This window comes from Protomyctophum parallelum (assembly GCF_964188405.1).
Source record: "Protomyctophum parallelum genome assembly, chromosome: 10".
In the NCBI taxonomy this organism is placed as follows: domain Eukaryota; kingdom Metazoa; phylum Chordata; class Actinopteri; order Myctophiformes; family Myctophidae; genus Protomyctophum; species Protomyctophum parallelum.
The window spans coordinates 22,297,909-22,310,636 of record NC_139704.1 but is presented as its reverse complement, the minus strand read 5'-3'; the positions used below and the strand labels follow the sequence as shown (position 1 = coordinate 22,310,636).

General features: G+C 40.7%; 1 protein-coding gene across 1 annotated transcript; it reads right to left on the bottom strand.

Moving 5' to 3' along the window:
* Nucleotides 1–6,559: 6,559 nt before the first annotated feature.
* calm2a (calmodulin 2a (phosphorylase kinase, delta)) lies at nucleotides 6,560–11,406 on the bottom strand. Its single transcript, XM_083775360.1, has 6 exons — nucleotides 11,268–11,406; nucleotides 10,175–10,205; nucleotides 8,533–8,676; nucleotides 8,334–8,440; nucleotides 8,058–8,193; nucleotides 6,560–7,928 (listed from the first exon to the last, which is right to left on the bottom strand). The coding sequence occupies exons 1-6, from the start codon at nucleotides 11,268–11,270 to the stop codon at nucleotides 7,900–7,902; spliced, it is 450 nt and encodes a 149-aa protein (XP_083631486.1). The 5' UTR covers nucleotides 11,271–11,406; the 3' UTR covers nucleotides 6,560–7,899.
* Between the last annotated feature and the right edge of the window lie 1,322 nt (nucleotides 11,407–12,728).

The window sequence follows — 12,728 nt, the reverse complement described above, 5'->3', positions numbered from 1 at the left end:
GTTAAATAATTTTAGGGATAATGTTGAATTATCCCTAAAAGTTTTGTAACTATAGTGATTACAGTCTCCGAGGAACAAATACTTGAATGTGAATTTTTGCCTTTTCCCATTCATGTCAATGGGGAAATTTAATTCACTAATAAATTCATATCAATTAAACTATACAACATTTCTCTTAACAAAATACAAGCACACGATTCCCGATTTTTCCGGTCAATTTGACATATGGCTCAAGTGCGTACAGCGTACAGTGTGGGAGGTATAAAGCGTCAAAATAAAGACTACTAATAAAGACCACACTAACAAATAACACTAGAAAATTCGCAATTTTAAAAAATTGCAGAGTGTGGTTGCCGCAGTGGCTTACATATGCCCCTCCCACTAGTATTGCCAGCCAATTACAATTTCAAGTCACGCCTTAGATCATGCGTAAGTAATTCGGAGGGGATTTAACCCCCGAAATTCATGTTTTTGCGACAAACGGTTACATTTCTCGCATTTGCGGCGCCCCCTATGGATGAAAATGGAATTGCTTTTAGAACTTGGTTGATTGAACCACCCCGGACATGTGATTCAAATTTGGGATGGATTGGACATTCCGTTCGTGATTTATGGCATTTTTGTGATACAGGCCCCTCCTACTAACTTCGGAAGACGATTACGGCCGAACGATACGCACTACCAAAATTCTGCATCTGGTGTTTTAATCGGATATGTCCAGAGATCATGTGTGCCGATTTCTGTGAGATTTGGACGAAATATGTAGGAGGAAAAGCAAAAAGTTTGTTTTGGACAAAATTCAAAATGGCGGAAAATCCATCATGGCGGAAATGGGCGTGGCCTATATGGGGAGATGCGTCATGACCCAAGGAATCCAGGGAAAAAATAATTTTGATTTTACGAACTACGGTTCAAGAGTTATAAGCCAAAAGGTAAAGTGGGCTGTTATAGCGCCACCATGAGGCCGACCTATAAAATTATAATTTTAATTAATTTTAGTCATAATTAAGAAATATCCCTAAAAGTTTTGTAACTATAGTGATTACAGTCTCCGAGGAAAAAATACTTGAATGTGATTTTTTGCCTTTTCCCATTCATGTCAATGGGGAAATTTAATTCACTAATAAATTCATATCAATTAAACTATACAACATTTCTCTTAACAAAATACAAGCACACGATTCCCGATTTTTCCGGTCAATTTGACATATGGCTCAAGTGCGTACAGCGTACAGTGTGGGAGGTATAAAGCGACAAAAAAAAGACTACTGTGAAATAATAATAAAAATAATAACTAGAAAGCAGTTCCTGTAGAAACTGCGTGGGCTCGCGTAAAATGCTTTGTATAAAGTTATTGCCGTGTCAAGTTTGAAACTCGGGGACCGGAGTAATGGTGTTACCATTGGTGGTCTAAGTCCATAATCAAAATTTCTGGACTGTAACATATTGTAAAGAAAAGTAGAAAATGTATTAAAGCTGAAGTAAAAGTTAAAAAAGTATGAACATTTGTAAAAACTATAGTTTAAGCATAAATAACTGCATAAAGCGGAAATAAAGTATGTGGAAGTAGTATGATGCCCAAAAAGGGGCAGAATAAAGTAAGTAAAGTATTACTGTCTACTAATGATTTGTAATGTATGAATAATGCTTTACAATGTATTCTTGATGAATCAAGAAAAGGTAAAAAATAAAAAAAATAGTCAATCCAATGGAGTATACATATTATAAAAGCATTCATGAGCTTAACAGAAATAGCATACTTTTACATGTAAAAAGAAGGTTCAAATAGCATATAGGCCTATCTTTAAAAGCATAAACACAATGATTATTGATAATGGTCTAAGATATTTCTTAAAAAAAATATTAAGATAAAAAATATTAAGTTCTTTATTATTATTTTTTTCCTTTTAAGTTTAAAAAAAAGTTAAAGTTTTAATTTTTTAATGTTTTTCATTTTTTTTAATTTTTTAATTTTTTAATCATGCTAATGCTAACATGCTAATGCTAACATGCTAACATGCTAATGCTAACATGCTAACATGCTAATGCTATCATGCTAACATGCTAATGTTAACATGCTAATGCTATCATGCTAATGCTAACATGCTAATGCTAACATGCTAATGCTAATGCTAACATGCTAATGCTAACATGCTAACATGCTAATGCTAACATGCTAATGCTATCATGCTAACATGCTAATGCTAACATGCTAATGCTAACATGCTAATGCTAACATGCTAACATGCTAATGCTATCATGCTAACATGCTAACATGCTAATGCTAACATGCTAATGCTAACATGCTAATGCTAACATGCTAACATGCTAACATGCTAATGCTAACATGCTAATGCTAACATGCTAACATGCTAATGATAACATGCTAATGCTATCATGCTAACATGCTAATGCTAACATGCTAACATGCTAATGCTAACATGCTAACATGCTAATTCTAACATGCTAACATGCTAATGCTATCATGCTAACATGCTAACATGCTAATGTTAACATGCTAATGCTAACATGCTAATGCTAACATGCTAACATGCTAATGCTAACATGCTAACATGCTAATGCTATCATGCTAACATGCTAACATGCTAATGTCAACATGCTAATGCTAACATGCTAACATGCTAATGCTATCATGCTAACATGCTAATGCTATCATGCTAACATGCTAATGCTAACATGCTAACATGCTAATTCTAACATGATAACATGCTAATGCTATCATGCTAACATGCTAACATGCTAATGTTAACATGCTAATGCTAACATGCTAATGCTAACATGCTAACATGCTAATGCTAACATGCTAACATGCTAACATGCTAATGCTATCATGCTAACATGCTAACATGCTAATGTCAACATGCTAATGCTAACATGCTAACATGCTAATGCTATCATGCTAACATGCTAATGCTATCATGCTAATGCTAACATGCTAACATGCTAATGCTAACATGCTAATTTTTAAGTTTAAAATTTTTAATTTTTTTAAAATTTTTCCATTTTTTTTAATTTATTTTAAATTTTTTAATTTTTTTTAATTTTTTTTAAAAAATTTAAAAAAAAAAAATTTAATTTTGTTTTTATTTTTTTATTTATTTTTAAGTTTTTTTAATTTTTTAATTTTTTTTTAATTTTTTTGAAAATATTTTTTTATAAACGTGTGTGTGTGTGTGTGTGTGCGTGCGTGCGTGCGTGCGTGCGTGCGTGCACTTGCGAGAGCTGTGTAAAGGCCAGCCAATAGGAAGACAGGGTGTGTGTGTGCGTGCGTGCATGCGTGCGTGCTCTTGCGAGAGCTGTGTAAAGGCCATCCAATTGCACAAATAGCAGACCTACAAGCCCACAAGGTATCGCAGAGCAACTCATTGAGATCTTGTAACTTTAATTTCAGCCCTGTAATTAAGCTCTTATATGTCTCAGCTGTGGAAGTGTAAAAGACAAACAAGTGGCGCGCAACTTGAAGGTCTTGATCTTGAATGATCCTGAATGGGGGGAAACTATGCCCGAACAAATTGCTCTATCGCAAAAAGTAAAAGTCGAATGCAAATAATTTTTTCGCTGTGAGTGGCCTGAGATATTGAGGTACACCATGTGCGATTGTGGTGTTGGTACGATCGAAAATGTGGTTATAAGAGCGAGTTAAGAATTGTCATCGCGATAATTTCCTCGTAAGGATTTTACTATGGAGGTCAATGAGCAGATTGACTGTATTTGTGTCACTTAAAAGGCCGTAGTTCACATTCTGTATGTCTCTGTGTTTTGGTGGTCACATTGTGTGAAAGAGGACATGTGTGGCTACAAAATGACCAAAGGACATGCGTGTAAAGTGAATATCTTGGCCGGGACGGCAATTTGTTTGGTAAATTTTCAAGGAAAGATTTTCTGTTCTACGCACTCTAGTGAAAAAAGCCCGCACTCTAAGTTGGCACTAATTAGGCGAAACGGCCTGCGATTGAACTGCGATTTCGGAAAAAACGTTTAACGTATTCGAATACGGTTTGAACCACGAAAAAGTCCAGAGTCGTGTGAGCTTTCTAAAGTTTAAATCACGTTTCTACGACAAAGTATGCCAGAGTAATGAGGCTGCAAAAGTGAGGTTGATTTAGAGATAAATCCCATACATTGTCAATGGGAGGAAAAAACTATAAATAAAGTTAAATATTTTAAAAAGTATAAACTTTTTCAAAACAACTTTTTCACCAATTAAAGTTCAAAGATAGATGAACATTATAAAGTTTGAATGAAGTTTCAAAGTGAAAGTATGACGGAGTAATAAGAGCTCAAAAAAGTTAACTGTGAAAAATGGGACCTTTCTTCCATCGACTCTCACTATAAAGAATGTAAAAAAAAGTTAAAAAGTTAAAAAGTATAAAAAGTATAAAACTTTGTAAAAAAAAAAAAACAAGCAACCATCACTGCAAAGAGCTGAACAGTTTGAACTTTGAACTAAATTTCTAGTATAAAGTATGCGGAAGTAGTTAGGTGCCAAAAAAAAGGGTGGAATAAAGAAGAATAAATAAATATAGGCTGCCAATATCTAGTGTGTGCTCGCTGTGGCGAGCCCACAATAATAATAATAAAGTGTTACAATTACTAGAGTCTGGTTGCCCCTTTTGGGGCAACCACACTAATCAGACATAAGCCAGCTAAAATCTCTCTCTGGGAGCAATTTTTTTTTAACATTCAGGCCTGTTGCTAGGCTACATGGAACATATGATTCGGATGAGCCAAGATTTCATGTTTACATTGCTTGTCAAGGAACTCCCATGTGCATATGAAGAGACACACACACACACACACACACACACACACACACACACACACACACACACACACACACGCGCACACACACACACACACACACACACACACACACACACACACACACACACACACACACACACACACACACACACACACACTGTCTGATGTCTAGTTGTTAACCTTGAACCTTGAATTGTTGAGGTATATCAATCCAAAAATGGCTTCAATTGGAAAGAATTAAAAATATTGCCAAAGTTTAAAGTGATAATAATTTGATACATTAAAATGTCACCCTAGCGTGTGTGTGTGTGTGTGGGGGGGGCATCTGGGTTGCTGCATATTCACCCAGGGGACCTCCACTGCAGTGGATCAGTAGTTGATGTGAATCCCAGAGAACTTGCCAGTTTACTGACTCGCCGCGGTTTAGTGCATTTTTGTTTGACTTCACCTTAATTTAAATTGCATTGAATTGAGAGAGAGAGAGGATAGTTGTTTAGAGTTTACACTAGATGAAGTAGGGACGCTAAAAGTTTAAACACCAAAGTACCGAAACAATGTAATTCATTAGTAAACAATATCCTGAATTGGTATTCACATACTCAACCTTTTATCATTGATAATTGCACAAAATAATTTGATCACTTTGGAAATGAACTATAACATCTGTGGGTTTGACATACTACACTGGTGATGAAGACAGCATGTTAGCATAATGAGACAAGACATTGATGAAGAATATTCGCTGCGGCGAGTTGGTAAACTGGCGAGTTCTCCGGATACCGTTGATGTGATGTGTGGATGTATGTGGATCATAGAGTTCAAATATATATATTACATATCTTGTTTTTCATCTAGTTCTGTCTCTAATCTCTTATTAGTATAGCTCAGACGACAACAGCAATATGGTTTCACAATGTGTTGCCATTCACAGATTTTAATAAGTGGGCTATTTTAGGTACGACACTTATACTGAGAAAGCATTTTTTAAAAGCCCTTGTGTTAATTGGTTCTGACAAGATGAATGCCTGTGGTGTCATTGATTCACACCTTGCAACGCTCGTATAACTCCCCACTGTGTTTGTCACGTGACAAACAGTCATTCTGACAAAATCATATCAAAGGTACATTCAGTGAACTATCCCTTTGAATTATGCTTACTCTAGTGACTGATATATTGCTTGACGCCTGTACAGGGCCTTTTTATGTAGTGCTCAATATGTTTTAACATGCACCCTCAGGGACTATTAAACATGCATGACTAGCCAAGCCTCCAACAGCCACAGCTTTTACTACCCCACGAACTGAACCAAAACCAACATCATTTTAACAACGCTTGAATGTTTATGTCTCATTTGTCAACCTGTGGATATTTATAACAAAATATATTCATACATTATAATAGTCCCGTTCTTCCAGAAAAGACTGGTCCAATGCAATGCTGCCAGCGTTATCTACCCAGAAATACTTTGTGCTGTGGTCGTAATTGGTCAGTGGGTTTCAACCCTTTTATATCAAGGACCATTAATTATTCGGCATTTGGACGGACCATTTGATGAGATTTAGCCTCACAGGCCCAAAATATTTTATCATTGGCTAAGATTTTGTCCCCAATTCAATGCCGATGGCAAATGTTCTGCAAACATTGATGAAATTATCCAAATATGCCTATACTAACATAATCTACAAAGTATGAGCAAAAGAGTGCACTTATTTAAGAGATATCACGTTACTGCAAAAATTACCTGCTTGTACAAAACAACGCAGGAGGCAGGGCAGAGGTCCACGATAGAGCTTTATTTCGTCATTCATCAAAATAACAAACTCAGTATCTCGGCAAGCTACTGTAACAAACTCAATATTCAGAAAGTTAAACAAAACCGGGTACAACTCTATTTACACCATGGTTTCTGATGTACGCTCCGCTCAATCACCTGCACCTTGCACTTCAGGGGGCATTTGCCAAGTAAGACATGAGGCCGTCAGCTCGTCTAGCCAGTGCCGTGCCAACAACAGAGGCATACAACACATGGCCCCCCCACCCATCTAGTCAGTGGGGGGGATTGGACAGTACACAGCTAATCTAATGTCGAGTACCATTGTGTGCACACTTCAAAATAGAAGCCTTTGATCCCGCTCAGTGCTTTTATTTTAATGACAATACAGATTTGATATGAGCTTAGCTGAACATTAAGAGGCATTGGCTGATGCTCCTCTCAGTGCCTGTGGGTAGAGGGGGCGGGCAGGGATTTAATACAGGGGGGGGATGGCTCAAAATGGTAAACATTGTTTCATGTGTATTCTAGAGCAACAAAAAGAAAAACAATTCTATCAAAAAAGGAGCATCCTGTCAATACAAAAATGGGAATTATTACAGCGTATACAAACTCAAGGATCCATTATAACCGAGAAAACAAGACAATTTTCAAATCTGGGTAGATTGTTAATTTTATTGGAAAACAAAAATATACAACTTGGAATGGATTTTGAGGCATGGCCAGGGGCCATAAAAAAAAAAGAACAAAAGAGAAAGAAAGAAAAGTTAAGTTGTGAGTAAAACATTAAAAAGCAGATTAAAACAAAGTCGTTTTCTGGTAATATAGAACAGCAGATACAAAAAGAGTTTGTACGAGTACCTAGGAGATACACCCGTGTCATTTTTTTTTTGCAGTAGTGCAATGCTGAGAGATTTTTTTCCCCATATACTTTGTCCGTAGTCCATGCAGAGTTAAACTCCTCTACACTGTTTCCATGCCAACGGTGTTGCCAAGTGACAACCAGCCGACAGGGTTTCCAATGTTGCCATGCGTGGAGGGGGCCCGGGCCCACATGACAGGAAGGTTCCAAGTTCTCCGGCCCCCCTACGGGCCTTCGGCGGGCATCTGGTTGTTAATGACTGCTCCGTCACTCCAAAACACCATGACAGCAACAAAAAAAAAAGAAAAAAAAAGAAAGAAAAAACATGGGGACAAGAGAGCCTATGCAGTTTACATGCAGTTCCTTTGGACAGCAGGGAAGTAGGGCGGGGCGAAGGAGGGGGCTATTAAGATTTTACAGATAAATTACACAAAAGAAAAAAGGCAAATTATTTATATAAGAAAAATCTGTACAAGGCCTTCACTTCGCTGTCATCATTTGTACGAACTCTGTAAAGAGATGGAGGGGAGGGGGGGGGGGGGGGAGTTAGTTAATGGACGTTTCCCATCATGTCAAACAAGTGACCCAAACATGATTGATAACCGTTTCGACGCATAGATTATGTAATCCGTACACACCTTCATAGTTGACCTGTCCGTCACCGTCAATGTCTGCTTCTCTGATCATCTCATCAACCTCCTCATCAGTCAGCTTCTCTCCCAGGTTTGTCATCACATGGCGCAACTCAGCAGCACTGATGTATCCATTGCCATCCTGTAGAATAGCATCGGTTGTATATTACACACACAACTGGAAAAAGATGGTGTACAGAACTGGGCCCCTTTACACAAAGAAGGATCAGTCATTATCGACAGGCCACACAATCAGTCACAGAACATTAAGTTGAGCTTTACCTTGTCAAAGACACGGAATGCTTCTCTGATCTCCTCCTCGCTGTCTGTGTCCTTCATCTTCCTGGCCATCATGGTCAGGAACTCTGGGAAGTCTATCGTTCCATTGCCTGGCAGAGAGAAAGCGAAAGAGGGAGGGGTCAATTCCACGTGGCTCTATACAGTGAAGTGAAGTGAGCGGTGGTGTTGTCGTCGCCCTCACCATCTGCGTCCACTTCGTTGATCATGTCCTGCAGCTCTGCCTCCGTGGGGTTCTGACCCAGAGAGCGCATTACGGTACCGAGCTCTTTGGTGGTGATGGTGCCATCGCCGTCCTTGTCAAAGAGTGAGAAGGCCTCCTTGAATTCTGTCGAAACAAGAGCTCAAGTGTGAGCTTAAAGGAAGTCACAAGCGTGGAATGCAAACCTAAATAAAAGCTCTCCATTGACAGGCAATGTCTCATTGCAGTTGAGCAATGCATACATTTAATATTCAATAAGACAACTGGAATTGCTAAAAACAACGACATTTAGGAAACTGGCTCCTTCAAAGCCATCTTATTAAATAAGCCCTGAATCAACTCAAGGACATTAAATCCCTCACATCTCAGCAACAAAGCAGCTATCATTTCATGACTAATTTATAATTTTGAGGATCTAATTCTGACTACACAGGTGGCTCCAACTGTGAGGCTGAGCAACAAGCAGGGTTAAGTAAGGCTAAATAAGCCTTAATGAGTATGACAGTTAGCTGAGAGTTGGGGGGGGGGGGGGGGGGCATGAAGGTATGACAAGGCCAATGTGCAGTGGCATCTTGCAGCTGGTCATCATACAAGGTACACTAAAGACAGACCATGCAGTTCCAGGGAAAAACACCATTGTCACGAGAAAGTGGCTACTGATAATGACAGGCTGCACCCTCAACAGGAAGTTGGTGAAAACCAAACCCATCAGTCACACACCATAAACAGAAAAACAACCCACACGGGTCAGGCACTCCCGCCTCGGTTATGACGATTAATGCCAAATGCAAGGGAAACAAGGCCGTGTATGGGAACACAGTGTTGTATATACACAAACTGACACCACTCGTGAAAGACGCCTGTTGAGGTCAGCAAACCACCGACTGAGCAAAGGGGTTTACCGAATGAAAGCTGATGCCATGAAATACACAGCAGCAACAGTCTGGACAGTGGTCAGCATATTGTGAAACCTGAGGACTAAAGTGAATGATGTTAACTGAAGCAGCAGGCAAGCAGAAGCTCTAGTAAGACGAGCATCTACTCAGAGGTAGTGCTTGGGGGGGGGGGGGGGGGGGGGTTGCACTGACCATTGTACACATAGGTGAATTCTTATTAAAGATTAGGGTGTGTGCACAATACAGTCATCGAGCCGTGTGCAGAGTGCAGACGCATACCTCGATAGTACAACAATTACATTCCATCTGAACATTTGGCTATAATGGACTCATGTTTCAACTGCCGTTTTTCCCCTTCCTTGAACTTGCCAAGATTCCATACAGCGGAAAACACACCCAGGCCAAAGGCCACATCAGACGCAGGATGTAAAACACTCTCTGGCCCACAATGCTCTCAGCTAGAACACAGCCCTCGGAGATTACATAATTTATTACATGGCAACAGTGAAAATGCAAAAGCGGTTTCCATCATGGAGTCCTTGAAGGCTACAGCAGCGTCGACTGACAGCCTGTTCATTCATTCCTCTTTTATGACCAGTAGGGCCGTCCCCATGGAAAGCCTTAAAAGGCAAAAGTATAAATCCAATGCAAGGGATGTCAGGATCCACATCAATGGCCACGTGCCAGGCCAGGGAGAACAGAAGTAGCTCAATGCATCGATGCCTTACCGGCAATCTGTTCCTCTGTCAGCTGATCAGCCTAAGGGGGGAGAAGGAGACGAGGCAATTAATTATCAAAACTCATGTCTCACACACACGCTTCTTAAATATAGAGCACAGATATTACCACCATATGAAACGTTTCCTCAACATATGCTGCCCCATTAGTGGAAATAAAACGATATAATGTCAATGTTATCCAAGAAAGAAAAACGCAGGAGCAAAAAGTTGGTAGATATGAATTGCATTATAGAACCCCCACACACACTAAATTATACCCAATACTAAAGACAACTATGGTTTTGGAAAAAGACTAGAGTTGTACAAGATCAATACACATTAGAGTGCTATAAACAGGAATGCCCACAGACGTCAGACATGGCTCAGGCAGCCCCACAGACATGTTGCATGATGCTGTCAACCGTTTCATTTGACTGCAACGTACGTAACCCACAATGAATGAGTTTACAATTTGGCGGTAAATAATAACTGCCTGGGTAGTGGGCGCCGACATTAGCTAGCTGTAACTGTAAGGCTGAGGCTAACAGCCAAATTTCGCCCAATACGAGAAGAAATAAAAGCTCGAATAACAACATTATGTGGCGTCAATTCAAGTCGGAAAACAGCCAATAAATAACTTTACACCGCGTCGGTTTGATACCCAAGCAAGCAAAGTGGCGTAGTTTCAAATGAGCCTCACGAAAAGCACACATACTATTAAAACCAACCAAATGTAAATTTTGAAGCGCTTCCATTTGGGGGGGGGGTGGGGGGGGGGTGGTAGGGGGCGGGAGGGATGTGCAATGTACCACCACCATTTTCCAATCAAACTCTACAGCAGTTGAAGCAAACGAGGTATCGATTGTAAGATTCAACGACGGTAAAAGGCTGGGCTGCTGCTACGCTAACATTAGCCTGCCTGCCTGGTTGGTGTAATCAGATAGCATTAGCTACAGCCGTGCTGTGCTGTGTCGGTCTGCACTGCAGCAGCTCGAGCCGGCCGGAGTACTAAGGAGGAGAAATGAGTCTTCGTGGGTCACCCCAAACACCCACCATGAAGAGGGCAAAGGTAAAAGTAATATGTCTTTTCCTGCTGTCTTACCATTTCGATGTAGATGTAGTAGCCGGTTTAAAACGACGAAAAGTCCGCAAGAAAACCACACAACCAAAAAAAAGGCTTCACGCTACTACAGACTCACTCGCTCTCTCGACTCGACTGAATGGCAATCTGTATGAATGCACTGTCTGACAGAAAGGCAACTGGACGCGCCTTTAACGGCTACCCACAAACCCCTCCTCCTTTTCCAGATCCATGCGCCGACTTCCCCATTTCTCCATTTACTAAAACAAACGAAAAGGGGGGGGGGGTTCGGATTCCGAAAAGCGCCACGACACCTCGATAAAAACCCCAAGCGCGAGATCGCTCGCGTAAACATATATTTTTTTATTGTAGGGGCGTTAACGCGAGAATTTTAAACAGTAACCGGACTAGTCGCCGGCGGCCTAGATGACGTGGCGTATGAATACTTTCTGCTAGTCCGTGACGCGGCGCAAGACGTAGCCGGGCGAAATGGCGCTCTGTGATTGGTTCGTTTGTACCTGCAATGCGTCACTCCCTTGGTCTGCGCTGCCGCTGCATCTAGTCCCATACTAGACATCCCAGTCGGTGCCACAGGCATAGCAAGCAGACACAGGCTTGTTGCATCGTGTATACATATGGGCATCATCTTTAAGGGACACCCAAGGATAGTTTTGATAAGCATTTAGTTATACAAGGGGCATGTTCTTTATAGGACCCTAATACTAGGCTACTACACTGACCCAGTTTTGGTACACTTGTACAGACATGAATTGATCTATTATCTATAAACTGCCGCATTCTCAATGTCATGAATAATAATTTTGCCTTACTTTTTTTTAACATGAAGCTGCTGAATAGCTGAATCATTCATTTTTTAATGCTGTCATCCACGATACGCTGGCATATATATCATGACCCCAAATAGGCTAACGACATAATGTACACTGTCAGTGTCTGTGGCTCTGAATGAAAAGTTCCTTTGACCTGTGGGTTGCGCGTCTGCATCGTATTATGTTTTGTGTACAATGAGATGCATTGTCTGGACTGACATGGCGGGCGGTGCATAGCAGAATAGTGTGCGCACGCGCGCTTGTGTGTGTGTGTGTGTGTGTGTGTATGTGCACACGTGTGTGTCAGAGGCATGGTGGGTGCATGTGCTGATGTGTGATATGTGACTGGGCCTGTAGCAGGCGTGCTGTCAGATGACTGTGGATTCTCAGGTCTAATTGCGCTGGTGGTGTGTGGAAGGGAGTATCTGATAGCCTGATTTCTTATGCTCTGCTGCTCCCCTGTCTCCCCCTGGCCACCTGTCTCTGGCCACGTCCCACGGGAGATGCATGCGGAGGAGGGTATACAGTGAGACGTGTGTGTGTGTGCGGACTATTTGAACAGGCCACTGACTGAGAGAATGTACCAGAATCTCTCTCTCATGTCCCAAAATTCATGTCATCCCATCCCCTTCGCGTGCATACACACACACAC

What these genes read in the sequence shown, in the direction of transcription:
- calm2a (XM_083775360.1), bottom strand. An exon ending in CATTCCGTGTCTTTGACAAG is followed by an intron (nt 8,194 to 8,333) that starts GTAAAGCTCAAC and finishes GCTATTCTACAG; the next exon opens with GATGGCAATGGATACATCAG. An exon ending in CGGACAGGTCAACTATGAAG is followed by an intron (nt 7,929 to 8,057) that starts GTGTGTACGGAT and finishes ATCTCTTTACAG; the next exon opens with AGTTCGTACAAATGATGACA.